This window comes from Buceros rhinoceros, unplaced genomic scaffold (genome assembly GCF_000710305.1).
Source record: "Buceros rhinoceros silvestris isolate BGI_N320 unplaced genomic scaffold, ASM71030v1 scaffold5131, whole genome shotgun sequence".
Lineage (NCBI taxonomy): Eukaryota > Metazoa > Chordata > Aves > Bucerotiformes > Bucerotidae > Buceros > Buceros rhinoceros.
The window spans coordinates 25,981-51,952 of record NW_010392380.1 but is presented as its reverse complement, the minus strand read 5'-3'; the positions used below and the strand labels follow the sequence as shown (position 1 = coordinate 51,952).

At 39.4% G+C, this 25,972-nt stretch overlaps 1 protein-coding gene across 1 annotated transcript in view; it reads right to left on the bottom strand.

Annotated features, from left to right (window-relative positions):
• Positions 1 to 293: 293 nt before the first annotated feature.
• Positions 294 to 25,972, bottom strand: part of LOC104488190 (phosphoglucomutase-like protein 5) — a gene marked incomplete at its 3' end in the record, with an annotated part of 51,536 nt that continues 25,857 nt past the window's right edge. The window contains exons 7-9 of the mRNA XM_010144440.1: positions 10,009 to 10,124; positions 1,392 to 1,527; positions 294 to 477 (exon numbers count right to left, since the gene is read on the bottom strand). Of these exons, the coding sequence (XP_010142742.1) occupies positions 294 to 477; positions 1,392 to 1,527; positions 10,009 to 10,124 (436 nt within the window). The remainder of the gene's footprint in view (positions 478 to 1,391; positions 1,528 to 10,008; positions 10,125 to 25,972) is intronic.

The following is a 25,972-nucleotide window of genomic DNA, read 5'->3' as shown; positions in this document are numbered from 1 at the left end:
ATGGTTCAGGAGAGGGAAGCATTCCTATACACACACTGCTGCAAATAGGGACTGCATCCCCTCCTACATTCTCTGTGACACTACTGCCTCCAGTTATGCACAATAAGTGCAATCTAAACCAGAGGGGGATTATCTTATCTAGACCAAGCTAATCTTAAATAGGAAATGAGGTATCTATCAGGGCAAAGAAAACACCATCCTATAAACAAATGGAGAGGCTTGCCAGATGAATGTTGGAAACAGAGACAATATGACAGCTGCAAAACTTTGGTACTCCATCACTACAGCCATACCTGTCTTTTGGTCACAGTGCCATCCACAGGATCTATGTACTCAAAGCTGTCAGTTCTTTCCACGCTGTAGATATTGTTACCCACAGCAAACTGCTGATGGCTGAACGATTTGTCAGTGATCAAAGCTTCCAGGTCTCTCATTATGAAATACGCTGTTCTGGGTTCCAGTGCTTCATAATCAAACCTTGCACACACATAAATAAAGTAGAATGAAGAAGTTGCCTACAGCTGAAAAAACAGTTCTGCTTTCACAAAACTTGACATACTCACAATTAGCAATTTAGTGCTTACTCCAAAAACCAGAGGTGGAACACTGAAGTGCTGACTGTAAATGGCACCAGCACACACATGCCAGTCTTGCGCAGTCTAACCATTATGTGTGTGCAGATCTACACCTGCCACCTGACTGAATCAACAGAAATCATCCAGAAAATGCACTGTTTCTAAGGTAGCATAGAAAACATCACCGATACATGGCAGCTTTCTAAGATTAAGGACACAATCAGTGCAGTGCTCAACAGCCAAGTGATCAATAGAGAAAACTTTGCTACAAGTTTTGAGAAAAGTTGGAGCTGTGTGCAAAAGACCTGATGGATATGTGAACTCTGGCTAAGTCTGTTCTAAGAGAAAGAGAGAGGCAGAAGCTCAGATGAAAACAACAGTTAGAATTCACCCTTTTGAGACCTTAATAAAAATGAGTAAATGCTCAGATATTTGGAGGAGTTCTTCTGCATTAAAAGCAGGCATAGTTGCAGTTCTCAGTAAAACACCGTCACACAGAAGCACATACAGAAATAAACGCGAGTAAATCGTTCAAGGACTTCTATTTTTTTTAAATTCCATGTAATGAGCTATGCCTACAGATTCCACAGGTAAATAATTCAAATCTTTCTCCCATTTGATATCAGAAAATGCAATTACTCATATACTAGAAAAGACATATATACACTGCTCCTTCAATAAGTAAATAACTTCTGCTGCCACTTATCAGAAAAAAACCTGCATACAGACACAGCAAATGCATATCTAAATGCAGCGAGGCACAGCTAAACAAGCCATGGTTGTAGCATGGCCGTGCCTTTTCCTCATTTTTCTCACCTGCAGTAGTAGTGCCGGCCAAATTTTGTCCAGTGATCCCTGACAATCTCCTCCACGCTCTGCTTTCGAACTGCTAGGATTGAAAGCCAAACTAGCACAGCCCATAGTCCATCTTTCTCTCGAAGGTGATCGGACCCTAAAGAAACATATGTGAAGTACATTATTTGGTATCACTGCAAATCAGAAAACAAGATACAGAGGCTGGGCAAATGTCTCATTTAACTTACAAATCGCATAACAGTAATCAAGAGTACTAAGCTCGGCAAACCAGGTATCTTCAAGATGAACAACCAGAATTAATGTTTAAAATGGGATTTATTTCTATATGACAAAGTCCATAGTCCTAAGATTAAATTAAAAAAATGTTTCTGGAAAAAAAAACCCAAACCAGAGAACAGCACTTCCTCCCTTTTCTGTATTTCTCCATACTTCTCAGTAGTAAAGATGTCTGGATGCTCAGATCTAAATCCCTTTCTAGCTTTATACTTATGAAGTGAGAAATTGATCCAACAATGGAGACTAACAACAGTTTTGGAATACTCCACAGGCTTTAGCTCATGCACTCAGATATGGGAGGCACAAGTTCAAGTCTACCCTCTGAATTTAAAAAAGCACAGACTTGATCTTGCACTTCAAATATCCGGAGCCAAAATGCCAACTTGCAGTAATAGGTTGCTTTGCAATAGACGTATAATGTATTTTAACCAGAATTATTTGTATGAACCTAATGTCTGCCTGTTAAAACTAGAATATATCAATCAGCCAAAAGTTTCAATAAAATCAGTATTTTCTTTAAAAAGACTGTTTCATGCGAAGGTTCTTAGTCATCTCAACAAGTGTTCTCTCCTTTTGGATAATTTAGAACAAGCTTTTGTGGCAATATGAATTTAACCCAGATTGCCAAAAAAATCACAAGGAAACATGCTTGAGAATTAACACAAAGTAAGATCTAAGACATCAGACACTCGGCAGATACTGATGACAGCTGCATAAGCTAATTGACTCAAGAAACTTGAAGAGACATCAAACATGTGGCCATTGCTCTGGCACAGTAGCACTCGGTTTGGCTGAAGTTTGTTAGCTGCAACCTTACCATTTTCTGTCTAGTCACATATTCTTGAAACCCTGAGTTCAAGCCAAGTGCAACAATTCATGAGTTTTGTTTCCTCCATTAATCACCTACCCATCAGGGAGGCAAACAGTTGGACTACTTGTGCCCTTAGAAGATACTTAGCTAAATCCTGCAGAGAGGAATCTAAAAATTCCTATGTTGAAAACCTGTTTTATGAAATATCCTCCTTCCTCAAACTCAAAAATTCTGTGAAAGCAAAAGTGCTTTGCAGTGGTGTGGTTTTACATAACAGCCTTCAAAGTCTACACAGTCATCTGTCAAAACACCTGTGTTTTGCTACTGGCAGAAGACATAATCTAAATTGATGCACTGAAGCTGTTAATCCTGCAAAAACGCGTCCACAGAAAATTAAAGTCATATAAGGAAAACAGCAAGATATGCAAGACATGCCGAGAGCCATTATTTGCATTCAACCGTGGGGATGTAGACCTCCAAGACCCTGAATCTAACATTAAGCCAGTAAACTACCACAGAGTTAACTACAGGCAAATGACTATTTCAGGACAATACCAGAGTTTTAAAGGAATGATCACTGAAGAGGAAAAATACTTCCATGAAGATTATGGTTGTGTCTATGAATTACGAATTGCAGCAAACAAGGACAGTGACTACTGTAGATGGATTTAAGAGCTGAGACCGATGATAACATTCCATTGCATTTGCAAAGTAGATGTCATTTTAGTATGAATACTTCTTTTCTGTCACTTTTTATCTGCCTTAATCTGTAATCCGTGAGCTTTCTGCTATGAGGGCAGTCTCCTACTACAGCAGCTATGGGCTGGTCCTCAAGATGCTGCTGTAGGAAAAGAGACAGCTCAGCCTGTTCCCTGCTCCAGAGTCATGGGTGCTGTGAAAGCATGGAAGGCCAACTAAACAGAGGAGAAAGAGCAGGGCTGTTTATGAGCTTTCATTGCTTTGCAAACAGCTTCTGCTAAGAAAGGAAAACAAATGCCCCTCAACAGCAAGTCAGTCCTTTGGACAATCAGGTCCTCACCTTTTCTACTGCATCATTTCAGTAACACACTGAAATTAGTTTAGATCAGTAGCAGGATGCCTTCCACAGAAACACCAGCAATATGGCCTACAGACAATAAAGTCAGCTTACTTGTAGGCAAAGCAAACAGCATGGCCATGATCAATGTTCTTATAGCCAAGAATATGTTCCCAGAGAGTAAGTTCCCAGATAATGGTGCAGGTTTCTGTCACTGCCACCAAAAGAGAGACCTAGATTAGAGCTGTCCCTTCCCACCAGCATCCATTATTCCTCCAGTGGCAGCAGGAAAAGTCATCAATTCAGCACAGATGCTGGGGGCGCTCCCTGGGGATTGGGAGCACTGAGAACTCCCCCAGGTTAGCAGGGCAGGGCACAGCAGCCAGAGTCCTTCCAACCAACCCAGCCAGGAGCGGGGCAGCTGGGATGTACCAGGGCAGTCCTGACCCCGGACATCAGGCACCTCCCTGGGCACAGGCTGAGGCCAAGCCAGGATGTGGGACCATGGGTAGGCCTGGCTTCTGGGGCCCATGGCCAGGCAGCTGGAGATTGGTCCTGCTGCAGCATCCCTGGGGCAGGCGCTGATGGCTCCAAGGCCTGACATAAGGTCCTGGGCCATGGGCAGGGTGGGAAAACCCCAGAGGGCTAGGCAGGATCCTGGTTACAGCAGGCTCCACCCACCATGTCTGTTCCTTTCCTTCTTAACCTGCTTGACTCTCCGTTCAGCCACTCATCCTTAGGACCAAAAAATTCGATTTCACCTAAAAATCATTTCTTTAGCTGGTATTACCAGCAACTTGAATGGCTTAAGTGACTCAACAGACACCAGCAAGAAGTGGAGACGTGGTACAGAGCTAAACACCTTAGCAATTTGTTCCAAGGTAAAAAATCATTTATTCTCCTGTTGTGTAACACTCTCCGGACTGCGGGCCAACAAATCCTACAGTGAAAAGCACAGCAAAATGGTCTACACATCATGATGTCTGTGCAATGGTCTGAACTGAACATAAGAGACAAGTTTTGATTTAACAAATGCTTTAAGTATGTTTCATTGAACCAAAACAGTCCAGTGAAACATGGACAGAATTTTTTTAAAGCTCTCTGTTGTGCTCTGAGCCTTGTCCTGGCATGGCATAAGCTCATAAATCCCTATGAAGAGGGATGTGTGTACACACGTATCATTCTTCTGATCCACTTAACAACTTTAGCATGTGCTGTGTCCTTGTGTGTCCTTCAGGAGGACACAGAGATTGTTGCTTCTCTAGAAAGAGGAAGCATTGGAAGAAAGAAATCCAGAGGCACAAGCATGGACAGAGAAGCCGGAAACAATGCAACTGTTCCAGAACCAAGTATTACCAATCTAAAAAGCTAACCTGATGTGAGCACAGGCACAATAATCCTGCATGCCCCAGAAGTGACTCAGTTCATTATTCCTAACAGGAGAAAAATTGACAACTGGGATTTCTCAGAACTTCTTTACTCCCCCTCTTCTATTTCAGCAACATATTCATCAGCTGGGTTACTATATGCACATGTTGTTCTATTTACTGCCCTTCCTTCTTTTAGGAAATTAAAATCTATTACTTCAACTCTTTTAGCCAACTCTGTGTTTCACCTACTGTACCATTGCCTTTAGGTGTCTTTGCTCCCTCTCTCTTTCTTTTATGCCAACTGCCCAGCTGGCATGGTAGAAACCCTAGGGAGGGAGCTCAGTCTGCTGCCTCAGTTCAGCTAACAACAGTCGTCTTTGCTTTACAGATCCAATACCTCTGGCTCTGCAGAGGCAGAGCTGCCCTCTGAGTGCAAAGGGATCAAGTAGAAGGCGCCTTGCAACTATGTATTCCTGTGATTGCAATACTAATAGTTCTCCTGGCGTGCTGAGGGCTCTCAGCAAACTCAGGATAATTCTTAGTGATACTTTTAACTGAAATATCCAAGGCATTAATAAATTCTGTGCTCTGTTTAACAGAGTGAAACAGAGAGACACAACGGAACAGAAGAGTCAGTAAATATTTTTCTGTTTATCCCATTATATTTGATTTGCCATCAGTAAGGGAAATCAGAATATCTGAAACTACTTCAACCACACATTTTAAGCTAATTTGTCATAAATTTCTCCATATAACAGTAGCAAAAGTTAATTTTTACTTCTGCAAGAGTCAATTGCTATGGCTGGTCTCAGAGTAAACAATCTGGGAAAAACTCTCAGAGCATGTTCCCATTCACAAGGAAGTACTCAGCTTAAACAGTCTTTAACTAAGTAAAGTCTCGAGAGACAGTAGCCTGAGAAACAAAGTAAGATCATGCAAAAATGTTCATATTACAATTTTTCTGATATTGGAAAGCTGTTGGGCATGCAGGCTGCCTTTTACATGTCTAACTTATTCTGAATCTGAGATTTCCAATTCTGATAGAGACAGTGGGCCCTGAGGTTCATATGCAGGAAGAAAATAGAAACGCATTCTGTAAATGTGATTTTTAAACAAAAATCTGACTAAAGCAAGTATTCAAACTCACACTGTATCAATTTGTTTGCACACTCTCTAAGTCTTACCAATTTATCATCCAGCAACCTGAAGCTTGTCGATATTTTAGGTAAATGAAGATTTAGGAGCATTCTGATCTGTTCCTTTAATTAAGTTAACAAGATTATTTTAGATTTGTGTAACAGATACCACCAAACATCTCTTCTAAGGCTTTCATTCATTTCAGCAGCAGCACAGTTGTATATTCTCCACTGGTTCTTCTTCTACATAATATAGGAGAAGGCAGCTGATGACAACAGCATTTGGAAAATCACAGATTAAACATACAAATTTATGAAAGATGTACCAATTACTGAAGTGTCTTAAACTGCAGAAAGATAAATCAGCCACACAGCTCTCTTAATCCTGATTAATAGTTGATGAAATTTAGAAACTAATTGCTGCTGCAGACGCCCTTCTCTGAAATGTGTCTTGGGTATTAGTCATAGAACCATAAAGCTACTAACCTCATCTGACAAGCTCCCCACACTGCTACAAAAATGGAAGAAGTTTTTAAAGCACTGGTTGAACTCCAAGATCAGCTGGGAAGTCTGGGAAACACAGCCCTATGGGATGTTTTCCAAATCTTTTGTCCTTTTATAGCAGAAAACTTGCTTTTATTTATTTGCCAGAGCAAAATCCCTTCTGTTAAATAAGCAGGGCTCTGTATTATTTGGAAGTTCCAGCTGCGCTGGATTACCTGGGTAGACAAGCAATTGGTCTCCAGTACTGTTCAGTTATTTTGACCATAGAATGTGGATCTGTAAAACCCCTTTCTCTTGCACAGAATAGCAAGTTTCCCACTCTGAACAGCTATTTGGTACATTTCTTCAAATATTCCATGCTGAAAGCTAAAGAAGTGCTAAGTTTCAGTTCCCTAAACAGCCATGATTGAGGGGAAAGCTGTAAAATTGATTCAAATGCCCGATATTGGCAGAAACCTGTAAGGGTCATGCAGCTTAGGGCACTACTAAAGGATAAGCAATAAGGTATATATTCATTGCTAAAAACAGCTTGCATCACTAAAGTATTGGTCATCTATGGACTGGACTGTGTTTTACATACAAACCTCCTGGTATATAAGGTATTTTCAGACAGCTGCATTGAACTGAAAGATGATAAGGAAACTGAGACAGAGAGGAAAACAAACTTTAGTCATCATAGTCATTGCATAATTGCCCTGCAGGCACTGTCACGATTCATTTACACAGCAACTACACATGCACTGAGGAATTTAAACCCAGTGTCCAAGTTGTCTGGATGCCCATGGGGTGAACCTTGAGGGTTCAAATTAGCCTTTAGACGGCAGTGGCTTAAATGGGAAGTCAGTGGCCTTTCTGCACTGAAGTGCTGCAGATACAACAAAGCTCATTTGACTCGAATGTGCCAGGATGAACAGATTGAATATGGCTGTAGAGCAGCTCTCCATTCTGGCCAGCAGTATGTCGTTCAAGCACCCTTAGAATTCACAAGAGACAGAATTTATCAGGAATCTGAAGAATTAATGATAGGGCAGAAGGACCAGACTAAGATAGGAATACAGAGTGCTAGGAATGCAGAGACTGGTCCCAGGTCAGGAGATAAGAGCTGAAAAATTGAAGAGAGGCCATAGCACAAAATGGGATTGCTCTCCTACAGAGGGATAGAAGCAAATGAAAAAAGGGAACTGTAAGAACAGAGAGAAGTTAGAGGAATTATCTTGCCCACCTAGAAGAACTGAAAAACTCCAGAGGCGCTTTCCTAAACTCTATGAGACAGTGGTCCCTCTTTCCCAACTTCAACAATCATCTGACACTTACAGTGGTATGTTAGGCCAACACAATCACAATGCCCTCAGTGTTTTGGTATATCAAGCTCTGAAACCACTTCTCTTGAATTCTATATAACTGACCTTCAGGGCTAAAGTCCACCAGTGCTTGGGACCTGCTTAGCAAGACCTGAGCATGTCTTTTCAATGTGCCAGGGAAATTCTATGTTTGGCTTTTCTTGCATCTGTACCATAAAATTTCCATGACAAGTTTTCTCAAAGGAGACAAGACTTCTACTAAGCAACCAAAGATTCCTCCCTTCTTGCTGAGACAGAAAGTATCTGCAAGAATTGTACTCAACATCACCAGGTGAAGATGGCCTAGAAGACTTACTTTCCAAGCAGAACCAGGCCTGAGGCAGTGGTTTGTCATGGCATATGGAACATAGAGGCCAAGGTCTTGCTTGCTTTACATACTTCTACAGATAAAACTGCACTTTGTGGGCTAAGGCACTCAGATGTACTTCAGCCTGTGGAAACTCACCATCAAACTCCTACAAGCTCCTTCCAGACATAACCCACACTTCCCTTTCTTCAGCATGATGATGAAGACAGAAGGTTTTTTGCAAATAGTTTGGGTGCTAATGAGGTCCTGCTGATGTCTCAAGACCCACCCAAGCTTCATGGAAATATTTGGGTTTGGATGAGAAGGAAGAATTTCAATATTTTGAGGGAAGGGAGACAGAACCGGCCTAGAGAACAAGCATTGAAAAGCAGCGAGAGTTGAAAACTCCCCAGTCCAGATCTCTTACGGGAGATGCAGTCTACCAACACACCACAAAAAAATGGCAGTACCTTCTGAAAGGTACAAGACCTTCCTACACGTCTCTCCAAGTTAGAACTCACTCAATGACCTTACAGAACACTCTTAGAAAATATCAATTCAAAAGATACACTCAAAGCAATAAAAATCTGTTCCAGTCACAGCAATTAAGCCAAGGCAACCAAGTTGCTAATGATGGAACACAGGTTCCTATTCACAACAGAAAGAAAACAAACATTCATTATTAATTTAAATTCCCTTATTTTTTACAGACAGACACCCAAAGAAATCTAACACATTTTTGGTTCTTCCACCATAGTCCAGATATTTGGACAGTTAATGACAGGCATAAAGCTGCATGTCTATGGCTTTAAAGGCACCCTCATTTTTTAAAAAGTAGCATTCTGCTCTAATTGACCTTAACCAACAAATTTAATGCTAGACTAACTCAATCAAAGCAAAATTTAATTTTTAACCAAGTTTTACTGCATGATTATTTTCTGTGAAAAGCTGTAGCCAATGAATTAAATACCAAAATAAAGAAGTCCATGGAACTCACATCAAAATACTTAAGTTATTCCTATATGTGGTCATTCAAAAACACTTGTAACATAACCCTACTAATAAATAAAAAGAAGAGAGAATTTCTGTGCCAGAATCCAGGAAAGAAAAAAAGAAACACTATAAATTTTACTCAGTTTTTTTTCATAAATCAAAACCGCATCTGTGTAGATTTACAGACCACATATTTTAATTCTTTGCTCTAATGCTCCCTGTCAGTACTGAATTCATGAAGTCTTAAATCTGTCTTTCATTCTGCATTCTACTGTTTGACTAGTTCTTGGGACAGATAAGGGAGAAATACCTAGGGAAAACACAGATGCTAACACGTAACTGAATTTCATCTAACGATGATTTTATCTGAGTTTGGGGAATTGTGATGTACCAAAAACGGATGCCTGTAACAGGTTTGATTAGGCATACCATTAGATATCTCAGTCCTCACACTTTGTGCACTGTATCACATTAAGATAACTACATGGTTTTTCCATACAGGCAAAATCCCTCCAAATGAAGTCTGAAAAAACTATTACAGTGGAACCCATAAGACCTTACTGCATTACGTTTTAGTTAGAAGAGAGGCATGTCCAAAAGCTGTCTGGGCAGTCATAAGTTCACCTATGGCTTCTGAATGTCGATCTTCCACATTTTCCATACCTCAAGATACTGGACACCAGAGTTCCAAGAAGACACTCAAGATGTGAACAACTGCCAGTTCTCTGTTCCAGCACAAGATAGAGTTAATTTGCTGATTCTTTTGCCTTTGACTCAAGGCACCTAGAAAAATTCTAAGGTGCTATTAAAAATCTGTGGAAAGTTTTGATTATGTATTGCTTACCAGTGCCAAAGCTTTCCTCTCCACAAAGCGAGCAACGTCCAGAGTCCATAAGACTGGAAAAATATCTCCATCCTGCTGGTGTCTCATACACAGGAATCTTCATTACTTTTGCTACTCTGGAAAAGACACAATAAAACATCACATAATTAAGACATTGCTTTTTACACAGATGGCCTGAGATAAGGCCATACTCTAAGTCTTGCTACATCTCCTGACAGCTGGGCTAGAAGTCAAAAAAAAAAACCTAAACCTCCAAAATAGGACATATCAACAGCACCATTCAAAACCAATCCTTGTCTCATAACCTGGCCTCAGCCAGAACCCAGGTATGTTTATACAGTAAGTGTGGCATTTTGGAAAATGTAGGTCCTCAGCTCGGTATGCTTTACGAGTATAACTCTTGTAACTGAGTAAGAAACAGGTATATTCAGAGATACGCAGTTTTGTTACGGTAATATTTTAATGGAAGTTAAAGCATCATGTTGAAGTACCTTCCTTCACAGAACAGAGGTGGCTTCAAAGACACTTTTACTTCTGTTCACGTGTTCAAAGCCAAGACAATACAGGAATGTTCCCAAGATGCAACATCTCCTCTAAAAAACCTTTCTCAGTCTCAGCCTCAGTTAAAACTTAATTCCCTTGTCTCATTTGATGCACCTATACAAGATACTCCCATTAGCTGGCTGATCTGCAGTATTTTCAAGAACCAAAATAAACCACTGTACAAGCTGGACATGCTTTCCCTCCCCAGGTTTTTAACTGATAATTATTCCTGTTACAAACTGTAACGCAAAAATGGTTTCCTAGACTAAAAAACAAGAAAGAAGATAAATCCTGTAAGAAACACACTACCAAGCTGGGATTTATGCAAAATGAATAATACTATTCCTCTTGGTTTTAATTAGAGTTGCTTGTTTTCATTGGGTGCCTAGGATTTTCAGAGCCAACTGGTTTTTAATACGAAAAGTAAGACGATACACAGTCAAGCAACCTGATTGACTAAAAAGGACCTTCAGTCTCCATTTTTCTCCTAATGTAATAAATATCCATTGCTATCTAAGACTCCTCCTATTCAGTCGACGTGTTTATTTTTGTAATTATATATTACATCTAAAAAGAGTGTTTTTAAAATAAGATAGAGTCAGAATTACTGGAATTTATTTGAAAGGAGCTAAAGCTAGAGAAAAAAAATATTATCAAAATCTTAAATCCTAAACTCATTTTTCATGTCTCTAGTTTAGAGACACGTCTCTAGTTTAGGTAGAGACAAGTGTGTACCTCCTTGTGTTTATACAGTGCTAGCTATATTATTGGCCATTAGAAACACTGCTGCATATGGCAGGTTATGCAGTGCAGAGCTGAACAGGTTTCTGGCTGAACAGCTTTGCAAAAAACCAAGCATATAAAAGAATTTAATGTCTATGTGACAGTAACTGCAGGCTGAGAATGGGATCATACTGCCAAAACTAGAAAACAATCAACTAGAGAACAATGGCTAACATGCTGGAAGAGCAAAACCAATCCTCTTGAGGTAGCCTAACAATATAGCAGGAATACTTCTGCTTGCAGAAATTTTCCCATATCCTGGTACTGTTTTTAGAGAAAAAAATCCTTTCCCTTTCACTTTACTATATTCCTTTAATCTGGGGGCAAACAGCACTGGATGCACTTGTTTTGACCAGCACTAAATACTTCCAAGGGCTTCAATGGCTTTCAAAGATTTTTATGCACTAGGATAGCACTGAAAATACAGATGTTGATTCTGTTGTCATTGGGCTTTCTCTAAACCAAGCCTTTCAAACAAACAGACATAATATACATATAAACATACACATACAAAGTTTATAGTGAGATATAACAGATTGTTCCACGTGGGTGTTTTGTTGTTGTCGTTGTTGTTTTGTTCCTGACCCTTAGGACTTTAGCAGCATTAAATAAGTACAAGCACACTGCAAATTATTTGTCATTTTACTGAACTAAAGAATCATCACTGGAAGTCTCAATAAATGCAGAACGTGCCTTTATGCAATCTACAGATACTTAAATTGAATGATCGCCCTAGGAAACATGAGAGGCATTCCCACAAGAAGGTTCAAAAAATTTCTTAATTCTGCAGACTCAGAGAAATATTGCGCCACATCAGATCAAACAAATAACACAAACTACTGGAAAATACCCTTAGAGGAGGGAAACTATTATTCCATAACTGAGAAATTACTAGATCTTCAAAGCCAGGGAAAAGAGATTAAATGCAAAAAGGGGGAGGGATTTTTAATACTCCTACAACTACATCTTTCTAACCAAGAAATATGGCTGGTGTGACTTCAGTGCAGAGAAAGTAAAAAAAAAAAATAAGTATCTTTATTGACCAGAATTTTTTTTTACTTTACATTCACCAATCTGAATTCTTGTAGATGAAATGACAAATTCGGAGCTTTCAGCCACTGCTACACCAATTAACCAGACTTTTTTTTTTTTTAAATAGTGCCAGGTGAGACAAAAGGGTAGTATCCCTTGTGGACCAAAATTTGGAAATTAGTTTCTATGTACTACCAAAGATTTCCAGCACTACCTAACGCAGCATATGGCTTTATGACAAGCTTGACAGGTACTAATAAAATACTTTATTCTGCTAGGCAAATAAATGCTTAGGATGGATTTCTGGAAGTTATAATTCTATAAGAACAGTTGCTGGTGACTCACAATTAAGATTTTTGTGTTATCTATAACAAATGACAGATCCATTAACCACAATCTGTGATAGTTTTAGCAATGTACCTTCACAGGACAGTTCAAACAAGTCTATATATACACAGGTCTTTAAATTTATTTTCTTTCTGTACATTTACACTTGGAGTCCATTAACTTGGGGAGTCAGAAATTAAAAGTCAAGCGGTTGCCATACAATTCAGTTGTCTATATGAGATGTCTTGGTCAGACAGGATACCACCTGGGGGTCTACAAAAAAGGTGGAAACAGTCATTTTGGCAAGACCTCTCATGACAGGACAAGGAGTAATGGTTTTAAACTAAAGGAGAGGAGATTTAGGCTAGACATAAGGAATAATTTTTCATATAATGAGGGTGGTGAAACACTGGCCCAAGTTGCTCCACAGAGGTGGTAGATGCCCCATCTCTGGAAACATTCAAGTTCAGGTTGGGTGGGGCTCTGAGAAACCTGATCTAGTTGACGATGTCCCTGTTCCCTGCAGGGGCACTGGACTAGAAGACCTTTGAAGGTTCCTTCCAACCCAAAGCATTCTGTGATGCCATGATTCTACGATTCTACTTCCCGCAGAAAGTGAGTTTATATCTGGCAGAGTTATCACTCATGAAAGTAAATTTTTTCTGTTCCTATATAAATTTATAATGCATCATCAACAAGATACTGATGCAGCAGTGCTTAAGTAATAACGGTACCTCGGTCTGAGTTCTCAGGGTGATGGTGTTAGATGTTAAAAGGCCCAACTTGATGGATGGAATATACTTCCAGAGCAAATCAAAATAAAAAATATGCTATCTGAATAGGTTCATTTTCCTAGACTATTTGAAGTAAAGGCATTCTATTTATGTCTAACCACACAGTTAGTATACCTGTGTTTATATGTTCCAAGAGTATAACTATGTAGAAGGAATACAACAAACCACGGACATTCTGGTTCTTGTCACCTCAGACGTTTAACAGGACTGATTTCAAACAGTATTCCTGCTTGCCTTCTTTCAGCATAAGTGCTTACTCTATCATAAGATTATACAGTGAAGTTTCTTCTGTTTATGGGTAGCACCAATTAGCTCTTGCTAGACTGATACACTTGGACCTAAACTGAAGGGCAATCACCTTAGTTATTCTGCCCATATCAGAACTAAGGGTATTTATGTTCCCAGTATGCTGAAATACAAACTAAGAAGAAAAAAAAAAAAAAAAAAAAAAAAAAAAAAAAAAAAAAATCTAAAAAAGAGTGGACTATACTTTTTGCAGTTATACACATTACTTAAAACTACATTTTGTGAATTTAAAAAAAGCAGGGTCAGCTGTTTTTAAATGGGGAGATAATAAAGTGAGTTAAAATATGAATATAAATTATAGTAAGGTTATACAGTTGAATTTACCCTCTTACTATACAACTGCACTCTCATTTTTATTTTGAAGACCCAGTCCCACACTACCTATAATGACCACTCATTTTTTTTTAAACTTAAGGAGACCACATACAAAACAACCACAAGAAGCAGTTTGAGCTATTTCATCACTAGAAAACAGAATTATTGGAGAGTTTATTACCAACACAGAACTGTCAAGCCAATTCTTGAACTCTACAGTAAGTCTCACCAAAGCATACACTGACCAGTTCATAACAAAGTAATAATGAACATAGTAATAATCTTCATAATGAAGATCAGAATTCTTGAAAAATTCCTGTCAGAAAAAAAAACCCAGCTAATAATAAAATTGCTCCTGAAAGCCTCAACAGACTAATGTGGAAAACTTACCTGTTCCGCGCCTGGCAACTGAACTATTTACTGTACAGCTGCACATCTGAATATCCCAGATCTTCCTTATACTTCACAGTTATATGCATGTCACCTAACTAGGAAAACAGAAGGTACAGGACTCTTGATAGCCCAAATTATTTCCTTTGCAATAAGAATAAAAATATCCTGCTTACACTGTTTAAAAGGATAACTTTCCATTAAAAAAAAAGTTGTTTTATTTAAATAATATTTTATTTAAAAGGTTTAACAGAATATCCTTGTAATATTTTTCTTCCAGTTTTCCACCCAGTGGAGGCCACAGACTATTTTTCACAGATGGGCTAATAAAGCAAAGTGGTCCTTGTCGGTATCTCCCAGTCACTGTGGTCTTGCCCTAGCAAAACACCACTGACTTCAGCAGAATTTCCCTGACTTACATTAACAAAAGTCAGAGGGACCTCTTCTCTACAACGCCACAAGAAGTCCTGATGAATACACATCATTCAGATACAACAAATGGTCCGCAGCAAGCTGACTTTCTAGCGCCCACTGAAACTTGTATAACTTCTGAGAATAGATCAGTCAATCAAACAAAATTATCCTGCCAAAGTCATGATGCCTGTTCACCACAAAGATAAAGGTCACAACACTGGGGGAAAGGGCTTTGTTTGGCAGGTCCCATGAACTGTTGTAAATGACTGGCTAGAGTTTTGCATTGTAGGTGAATTGTTGGCTAGGGTAAACTGCAGCATCGTGTTCATTCTGGAGTCTTAACTTGGAAGAAGAAAGAGATATTAATTAAAGAATCACTAAATAAGCAGCTAGCGTCTCTTTCCTCTTCCACCATCTGTAGGTATCAGCTGCATGAAAGATGTTCAGACACCTGGGTGAGCAGGCTTCGAAACACAGACTGGTGTTCCATGGACACCATTTTTTTCAATCCTTCTCCTCTCTGTGGAGCCAGTGCTGAGGTAGACAAGGCACTGTAATTTAGAGAGCAACAAGACTGATTCTGCAGAAGGCTAAGCACTCTTGGGCTCTAACAAACAGGAATTGAAGGAATTTTGGGACAGACACGTGGACCACTGAAGGATAGTGTGTGGCAGCAGCGTTTTGCAAAACATCAAACCTCTGTAATGGTTTCTTTCAGAGTTATCAGCTATAGAAGAAAAATGTTTCCCACTGGGTCTTCTAAATCCCTACTTAGCCACTGAAGTAGATTGTGTTATCTAATCTCCAGCTGATAAAAGCCTCACTTAATTTAAGGCCTGACACACATTTTATTTTAAAGACAAGACTATGGTTTGACTGAAACTAAGAAAAACATTTTTCTTCCCAGTTCTGTAGTCTTTCTTTACTCAAAGAATGAAAAATATCCTAAGTAAGGATCTGCACCTGATTGTCAAGAAAATAATTTCTCTAGCTGAAAATAACAGTCTTCACATAGTCTAATCTTGGCATACAAATATGCTTTATTTGATATTTTACTGCCTGAGATACTGCAAAATTTTTGTAATACTCTGAACACTTCTGAGATCAAAACAACTGACTTACATTTGACTAAATCAGTTTTTCCATCCCTTTATTAAAGATCACAGTTCTGTTATTCTCTAACCATGTAGTTCAGGTTTTGCCCTGATAGACTTACTCTACTGTACCTGACAACCAGACTAGAAATTTCATGGGTTCATTCTTTTGGAGTACTAAGACAACACCCAGGATTGAACTCCAATCATGCTGCCACAGTTTTTTTTCCATCCTATCATTCGCATTAGTTATCCCATTCTCCAACAGTCAAATTTCTTTTGCAAATTTTTTTTTTAAACTTTATTGAATATTTAGATACAGTGTTCATTGCCATTTTTAGTCACTAAGTCTCTATCCCACTCTCACTGCATGATGTTTCCACTTGTTCTTTCTGAGGTCTCTTCTTGTTGATGCTGAAGAGCTCTTTGCTATTTTATTTCTCTACTTTGGAAGTCTACTTCAGCTCACCTCTAGCCAGTTCCCTCTTCACTTTCATTATTTCTCAAGAGGCAAGAGACATGAACTAAATGGTTTAACTGTCTTCTTCAGTCTCATCTGTACGTCTCTCCTTTTTAACTATGCAGCTCCAACAGCCTATGAGAAATTCACTGCAGTAGCAATGACATCACTGGCACCAACTGTAATGTGAAATGGATGTTCTGCTTCTGGATGTCTTCACTCTGCACCACCTTCCCTTAAAAGGCTTCGACTGCATATTGTGCAAGGAGCAGAACTAAAACAAGAGTTACCCCCCTTATATGGTCAAGTATTACAGTGTTACTCCTTCCCAGTCTTTAATTTATTAAGCAAAAAGCAGTGGAACACTAAGCCCTCGCACACAACACAGATAACCAGGACGTATTGCTACAATAAGACGTAAACTGCCGTGGCAGTCAGACAGGCTGTCAGGAGCACAAGGGAAAAAAAAAATATATGGCTAGCAGACAACAAGTTCTTTTCCTTTCTGCTGTCTAGTATGCTGCATCTCACAGAGAAAGATCACAGTAACAGAAATCAATAAACAAAAAGCATTTGAAGATACTTGAGCTTCAAAGGATCTAGAAACATTTGGCTTTTTTGGTTTTGCTTCCTCTTTGCCTCTGCAGGTTTTAACTCTAAAATGCTTCTGCAGGTAGACTAAAGTTACACTGAATCAAGATTTGGTGTTCAGGGGTAGTTTCTGTCTTGAAAAGCGGTGACTTCCAGTGGATTTTTTTGGCTGACAATAGTTCTGAGAGTGGTTATGGATTGCTAATAACTGCTGAAATCATCTCCTTGTGAAATTCTTTTCAAGACAATTTGAATTTGCTTTCCATCAATGGAGCCTCCTGACACTTATGCAATATAACAGCAGTGCCAACCAACTGTTCCAATATTCTCTCCAGCCTCTCAGTCTCACATTGGCCTGTCCTAATGGTGAAATCTTTCAACAGCAAAAACTAAAAATTATCCCTGCAGAAAGGCAAAGTCCTGTAAACACTACCTATCTTGCTCATGCCTTGTAACATACAGCAACCACACACACTAGAAACTTATTTGAGCTACATGGGACACATTCATGTTCAGCACAATTACCACTATATTCCAAGGACACGAACTGCAGTGTGGAAGGTCAGATCCTTGGTTTTCAATTCCTAAAACAAACAAATTTAAAACTTAGTATCTCCCTTTTGGGCCTTCACATTCATTGGACTTTTTCTGTCTCCTGCAGGAGCAGACTTGAAAAGGTTTGCAGCATCACAAGGACAGTTGAAAACACTCACCAGTGAGCTCTGGCTCCCAAACACACAGTGGACCTCTGCAGTTGTTTACACTCCTTGTTGCCATCTATAGGCAACGGTGTGAACACAGCTCAGACTTTCATACCACCAAATTTTCCTGCACACAGACTTTACAAAATAATGTAAAACTAATCCCAACAGACAACTTTCTGATTCAATCCCAGGGGGTAAAAGTAAATTCAAGTGCCTTACTTCTAGACAGCTACAGATCCATGGAAGCACTGCAGAACTTAAACGCACTTACAAGTAGGCCAACAGCTGCAGAGCAGGTCTGCTTCAGATCTCTGAGAAAGGGCTGCAGAATGCCTCTGCTCTGCCCTGCTCTGCTCTTCAGGGACAAAGTGATGAAAGTAAAAATAGCCAGCACAGCTCCTTGCTGTGTCTGCCTTTGCCTTTAAAACTCATGTGATAATCCTGTCTGCTATGGGCAGAAGGGGCAAGGATACTTTTTATGGACACTGTACCTTAGGCTAGGCTCCCTAATTTGCTGGGGAGTGAACTGCTGCTGATGCTGAATTCACCAGTGAACGGGGACAGTAACTGCACCTTTAAAAAACACATAAAGCAGATGGTATGCAAAGCTGGAATTTTTCACCCCATATTTACAAGTGCAACAAGTAGGTTATTGTCATAGTCATCAAGATATGAAATTACTACCAAAGTTAAATCTATCAAGAGCATGTAGGTTACATATGTATTATCACCACGATATTGTTAGTATTCTCAGTTTGTGGGTTCTATGAGGCAATAAAGAATCATGTTCTGAGAAGTTAAATCATGTTTAAGAAGTTGCATTGGAGGAGATCTCATTACAGACTTAGGTCTTAAGGCCCTGAGTACAGCTTTGGCTTGTAAGTCCCTCTTGAGGTCTGGGTGATAACGCAGTCTCGTAGCAATGAGATCCTATGGGAGAAAAAAGTTTTCTGAAGAGCTGAGTGCTTAATTCAATTTAATTGAAGTTTGTGCATATGGATTGTAAGAATTTTCCTTCTTTTCAATGAAACACAGCATTAAAGAAAACCCGCCATGAAAAACTGGGCTTTATCAGAAGCCTCTTGCTCAGACAGGAAACCGGCCAATGAACATACGACATTTGTTTCTGCTCAGCCATACATACTATCATGGCATGGACAGAGAAGAAAACACACAATCCTTCGCAGTCTCCAGAAAAAAAAAAATCCCTTTTGTCAGCTTTTAAAAAAATCTCAGCACTTCGACACATTTTAGCATGGAGCAAATGTTCAGAAAAGAATCAGAAACAAACATAACTGATAGGATGCTAGACTTTGCACAATATTAGTAAAATTAAACCGAATAAATATTGACGCAGAAGTGTTTGCTGTGAGTAGAGCCACTAAGGAGCACTTTCTTGAAATAGTCTTTAACATTGGAATTCACCTGTAATAAATACATTAGTAGGTCAAGAGAAAAATAATTCTTCCTGCCTTTTTTAAAAAAAAAATTAATATAATCATAATGAGAAACCTTTTATTCCAGAAGAAGTATTTGTGCTCTTACTGCAGTCAGTTACTAAAAAGTAATTAAGTAAAAAACAAGAATTAGTTGAGTGTAAAATTCTGTTTCCAGACTATCAATAATTTTATTCTTTTTAACTCTTCACATAGCAAACACTTCTCTTTTCTTTCTCTCCCACTGAATGATGCCAGTCAGAATTAATGCAGTTTTTAAAACTAACCCAGACTGACAGCCTGAATCTGCACTGTGTTTGCTAAGAGCAAGAGTTTATTCTAAGCACAGAATTTATACTGGCGTCCTCTTCTCCTGTATGTGAGGGAAAACACACGTGACAGGATGACAAGAAACAAGAAAGGAAACCAGGAAGAAGTCTGCAGCATTTCTCAGCTGCTGCTCCACAAAATACGTAGCCCAAATTTTTGTGGGACAAGTGGACTGGAGTGATTTAAGTTTTGCTGGATACCCACCAAAGCAGCTCTGAAGGTGCAAATGACAGTAAAACCCATGCCATACCATGCAACTGAGCACAGTTCAGAGATCTATAACCTCATGGCAAAGAAACTCTCTGTTAAGCAGGAGGCAGTCTGGTCCCAGCAATGCAGCACTGTGCCCCCACTGGTTGGTCTCCTTCACAGGCCGGGTTTGGCGCTCTGCTACAAATGCACAGGCACTGGGACTCTCAACAGGATCTCTGCACCGCTCTGTACTGTACCATGCAGACGTATAGGCTTTCCCAGGCTTCCACCACAAGCACTGCACTGTGTGAAGTCGGTAGGATTCAGGCTTTGCTGAATTACTACACTGTATTTTCCCTAGCTGGGGCAGTGTTCAGAACATTTGCAAGTTTTATACGATTTCAAACTACAGTACTGTCTGTGGACATGCAACCCAGTCTTCTGAACTGTGTTTCCCTCTGCCACTCCCATGTCTTCTATGTTTTTTCAGCCCTGCTCCAGTGTGCCACCCATGCTGAGATTTATAGAAAGGATGCTGACTCAGACACAGCCCAACTTCAACTTCTCCTTTACAGGACAATGAGTGTGGAGAGTGCATAATAAAATCAGGGGAAAGATAAAGCATTGGAGTCATGGAAAAACTAGTACTTTTGTACAAAATTTTATTTTTCTATATGCTAAGTTCCTTTTTTAAAAATAAACATTTACAAAAGGCTTTGATATTTCCATTCGAATCTGTGGGGATTTTCACAAGTCCAGAAGTTAAGTGTGCTTAAGTATTTTGCTGAACTGGTGCCAGGAGGCAAAAATCAACTATATTGCTTTACTGAGTATTAAACACCCATTATAAGACTTGTTATGTGTACTTAAGACTTGTTTCCAAGAAATCTACTAACAAACCCAGTCCCTTGCAGACAGAAATACTGCTCCTTCTGAAGAGGAAAAAAATGATGCCGAGGTGGATAGATCTGTGTAAATAATGATAAAGTTGAAAGGTTTATTGTTTTAAAGGGAGGGAAGAAGTAATTTCGAAGCACAAAATGGATGTGTTCATCCATAATAACATCTACATAGGAAAACACGATGACACGATGCTGCAGGCACGCTATAAAGAAGCACAGTGAAATTCTAGTGTAACCAGAACCAGACAAACTGAGATGTTTGTGCTGAGACTATAAATTGCATGTTCCTCCTGCCCAGCCTCTGCAGAACCTTCTTTTGCCTTTAACCAGAAGTACCCATAGGAAAATTCTGTCCTTTATAGGACTTTATTTAAACTTGTACTCAAGGCCCATCAAACCGATTAGCTTGACCAGTTATCAGCCATCACTAACAAATTAATTGTAGCTGAAACAAACTCCAAAGCTCACAGTAGTAAGGCCTGTTTGATGGATCCATGTGGGAGAAAAAAAACCTCTAGAATAAACTGTTACTGAACATCAAGAAGTTATTTTTCTTCTCTGAGTCTCTGCTCATATGGATTCAACTCATTTATGGTCACTTTCCAGGAGTCTCCCACATTACAGGGTGATGTTTAAAAGATCTTAAAGATAGCTGGTTAAATAAGGAGTGTGTAGAACAACTCTCCTTAAACTGAGGCATGAGCAGCAGGCACAGGAAGAACACAGCATATGACATGTGGAGCTTGATTCATCCTGCACTTGATGGTGGCTGTAAGGACAGAAAAGGAAGGGTCTGATGGGTTAGTTTAAGCTGCAGTTAAATATTGTTACAGTAAACTCAGCAGGATATTCTACCAATATTCCATTCCAGTGAGTTACAGGAACATAAATGTGCTAATTATGCTGGCTGAGAGATAACCATCACGAAGGCAACTTTTGCAAAATCCAGATTTAAAACTGGAGGAGGTGCGTGCAACTCACAGACTGGTAACAGTGTCTGTAAGATCCTAGAACTGGCAAAAGCCAGCACTAATCAGTCCTCTTCGGCATTTCTAAATTATAAGACAAAGAGCAAAACAAACCATGTTTGTACAGAGTTTTGACAAAAGAAGAGAGCTTTAGGTGTATCTGATGGGGAGCTGATTCATTTGAACAAGAGGAAGTAATCTCACAGTTCACGGTAGGTCTCCTGAGAACATAGACTCATCTGATTTTAGATCACAAATTCTTGTCTTTCTGAAAAATGATCTAAGCAAGACTTAGGCAACTAGGAGGGGTGTAGAATTAACTCTTTACTCCCAGATTCAAGAACCAAGAGCTAGTATGGACCAGTGCACGAGGGCTGACATCCAGTGAATGAAGGAGCTACTCTTACGAACACATCATGTCCAGTCTTCCCTAAGAAATCAATCTTCACATGGAAAGAAAGATACTGAGAAAAATATGACACTGGATGACTGCAGAGATAAAATAATCCAGGAGACTACCCCATTAGTGAGTGATCAGCAGTCAGGAGCAGGTGCTAAAGAACTTAATTCTCCAACTTACAAATAGATCTATGACTAAGCTGATTTCCTAACACAACCCAGTAGTACATGTATGAAGACATTTGCCATATATGTATTATTCCTCTCTGGAATCACAGAAAGATTCTGCAGGCCATTCAAATGACCTGTAATGCCAGCACATTGATAATATGTAAGGAGGCTCTCTGGTATATTACAGAAGGCTCACATCATGCTGTGAGCTACCTATCAGAGGAACAATAAGAGTTACTGCAGAAAAAGCAATAGAGAGTGGCACCTATAGCATGCTCTCCTGGAAGTATACCCATAGAATTCTGTCAATCTTGGGCAGGGAGTAAGAAAATTTCCCCACAGTATTGTGGTGTTTGGTGGTAGAAAATAGCCAAAGTATGGGGTTCTTCTCTCACCCTTTCTAGAAGAAAAGTACACAGTAAAAGTGGAAATGCAAGAAACCTGAACAAAATAGGAACAAGGACCAAACAGCCAGGGCGCTGAAAATCTCTTAACATGAATTACTATGATTATGGATGTCCCTTAACCTAGACTACTTATAATGATTAGTAATGTTTATGACACTTCAATAAAAGGACATGCTGGAGTACTAGGAAGACATTGCTGACCTTTGGTAGTTAGAGATAGAAATAAATACCTTCTAGTGCTCACACAGACAAAGTGCAGGTTCCCATGGTGCTGTAATCCTACAGATAACACACCTGAGATCCATACTATCACATGAAATAAGCAAAAAAGACAAATTCTTTGAGGAGATTTACAGGCTATGGCTTAGTCCATACTGCAACATTTTTCAACCTCATGATGTTGTTTCAGTGGTAATAAATGCTACTTGGAAAGCAAAACCCTCATGAGTTTCACCAACAACAAAGCACATATGTTTCAGAAACTCAAACGAGTGACTTACAGAAGTGAGGAAAATAAGAAAACTCTCACTAGTCTCCCAGCCAAATCAGTTAGGGTAAAATACTATTTATGCGTTACAGTTGCAAGCTATATATATGTATATGGGAAATTACTCTTCTTCTCTTTCATATAAATAACACACACAAAACCTTCCACGTATAATATAAAAGTTTATGAAAATGCCATCACTGCCTTTAAACTGTACATTTCCATGAACACCAAGTTACAGGTTTGAAAACTTCTAGCGAAAGGTATTCCAGTAACTAATGTTTTCAGCTGTTTCTCTTGGTTACAAATGTTTTGGAAAGCTTTGCACAAGATCCGGTCTCTGTAACTCTCTTATTTTGGGGTTGTTCAGCGTGTGGGATGCCAACAGGTGTACTCATCATGATGTTTCACACCAAACACTGTTCTCATGTTGCTTTAGTCACCAGTTCAAGATTCAGATCCAAAATGCATAACTTCACACCCTCTTTTGTAAATGTTTCAAGAGTCAACTCCCAAAGGAAGTATAACCTTCAGGACAGAGTGCCTGTGAGGCCCTGACTTCTGAAAACTTCATTGTCCCCTTCACACAAGCTCTAATAGAATGACTAGAGACAGCTGTTGACATATTCAGTATCTAGATATGGCTGTGCTAAAAGTAACGACAAAGTAAGAGACAAAAGCTGCTTTGCTAAAGACAACTAACAAACACAAGCATTGCTTTGAGCATACAGTGAGGGAAAGATGTGCTTTGGCAGCAACATACCCCACACAATTTTGTCTTTCACATAAAAAAACCAGCTGGCACAGTGCCTAGAGTCTCCGTGAGGTGAAATTAGAATCACAGAATCATAGAATATCTCAGGTTGGAAGGGATCCATACGGATCATCGAGTCCAACTCCCTGATCCTTGCAGGACTACCTAAAACTAAACCACATGACTAACAGCATTGTCCAGATGTGTCTTGAACTCTGACAGGCTTGACCAAATTGCACATATATGTAATGTAGATGCACACAGAATCTGAGGTTTGATTGCAGAGTTCATAGTACAAATGAAGAGAAGTCCAACTACCTGGCAAGCATGTGTCCATGCTCTCCAGACATACTGCAGTAATCCCTAAGGTTATTCATGCCCTTCCTGGCTGAGACACAAGAATCACTCCCTAATGATGCTGCTTAGATTTGGATTTCCTTCCTTACACTAGCTCTGGTTTTTCTCAGTTGCAAACTATTCTGTGGATTTTAGAGAGTAAGAATTAGCAAGGGCTTAATGTGGTTATGATACTTTGCTTTCGTCCTTTCTCTTCCCAGCCATTTCACAACTTTTGGATAGTGTTCACAGAAATAGAAAAAATTATAAAGGAAGAAGAAACTAACACATGCCATAGAAATAGGCAGTATTCTGTTAGTACCGAATCACAGAATGATCGAAGTTGGAAAGATCTGAGGTCTGTTTCCTTCCCCCACAGAAGGAAACAGAAGACAGTTTCTTCTTCTCCAAAACTAATCTGACAATTTAAGTGACTACAATTTAAAGTAAGATCTGTTCTAACAGGACTCTCACACTTCCTCAAGTAATGGTAAGTACCCAGGCTCTGTCACAGTCTTACAGAGACCTTCAAAAGACCCAGAATTTAAAGAAACGATTTCCTATCATCTTCTTAATTTGTAAACAATATAAATAACTTAGCAGAAGATTATACTTTAATACACAGAAGAAGCAGAATTTTAAACACACTGTTCCAAAATTTTGTGCCAAAAAGGTTTTCTTTGAAACCAGCAGGAAACCTTCTCTGTGAGGGTCACCCATTTACAAAAAATCCTTTGATGGGAGAGGTTGCTCTTGGGCTGATATCAGTTGTGCTGTCCAGCACAGGCAAAATTTGCTCAGACAAGAGTAATCCATGTGGAAGCCTTTCTAGGTTGAAGCACAAAATAAGAATGTGTAAGCCCTTGAAAGAAAAGGGGCCTTTATTTTATTTTAAACTTCCTTTTAGTAGTCACAAAGTCTTCTGTAACTGACTTGCAGTAATAAAATTCCTCAGCTTTTTTTAATTAACACACTTTGGGACATTTTTATCAGGTCATTTGTAGAAATTCCTGTTGTTTATTCATAGATGTATATTTTTTGAGATATAAGATAGATGCAGCACTAAGAGAACTGTAGCCTTTCTGTTATCCCAGCATCTGTTGATTGCACACTGCAAGGCCTCCTCAGAATCTTTTGAAAAAGTTTATTTTTCTCAGGTAGTTTTTTTCACGTGGCATATTAAGCCCACACAAAAGTCTGTGACACAGTTATGTCCCACTGAGCACCAAATTTTGTGCTCTCTAACTTTGGTGGACAAACTGACCTTGGTTACAGCAAGCTTAATCTGGAAACAGAGCACTGCATAGTTTTCAACTCATCTTTTCCTTTTAAATAAAGAGAGCTTTCAATACTTTCAATACACTTTTCTGTACTCAGTCCAGGAAGCTGCACATGGCACAATCAGTGAAGCTGCTCATTTTAGGCTAAGCAGCTATAGCTGTCCACTCCAGGCACAGACCAAAAAGCATCTATCTGTGAATGAGAGCAAGAGCTGTATGTTGTGTAAGGCTGCTCTGCAGCCTGCCATTCTTTACAGGGACCAGTCACCTACAGGCTCAGAGTTGGCCAGTGAATCCCTCTCCCACCAAAAACTAAGTTGTACGTAAAGTGAAAGTAGATAAGCCACAGGACTGCCTAGCCTTTCTTATCATTCATCTATAAAGGACAACACAGGGTTTTCTAGTGATATTTCACAGGACACCGACATGATTTCTGACCTTGAAAATGCAGCAAAATGCAGCCACTGAAGAACACAAGTTACAGTATCAATCAGTTCTCTCCTGGAAGGTTTAGAAGTATGCAACACACTGGATTTGGTATGCTTTAGT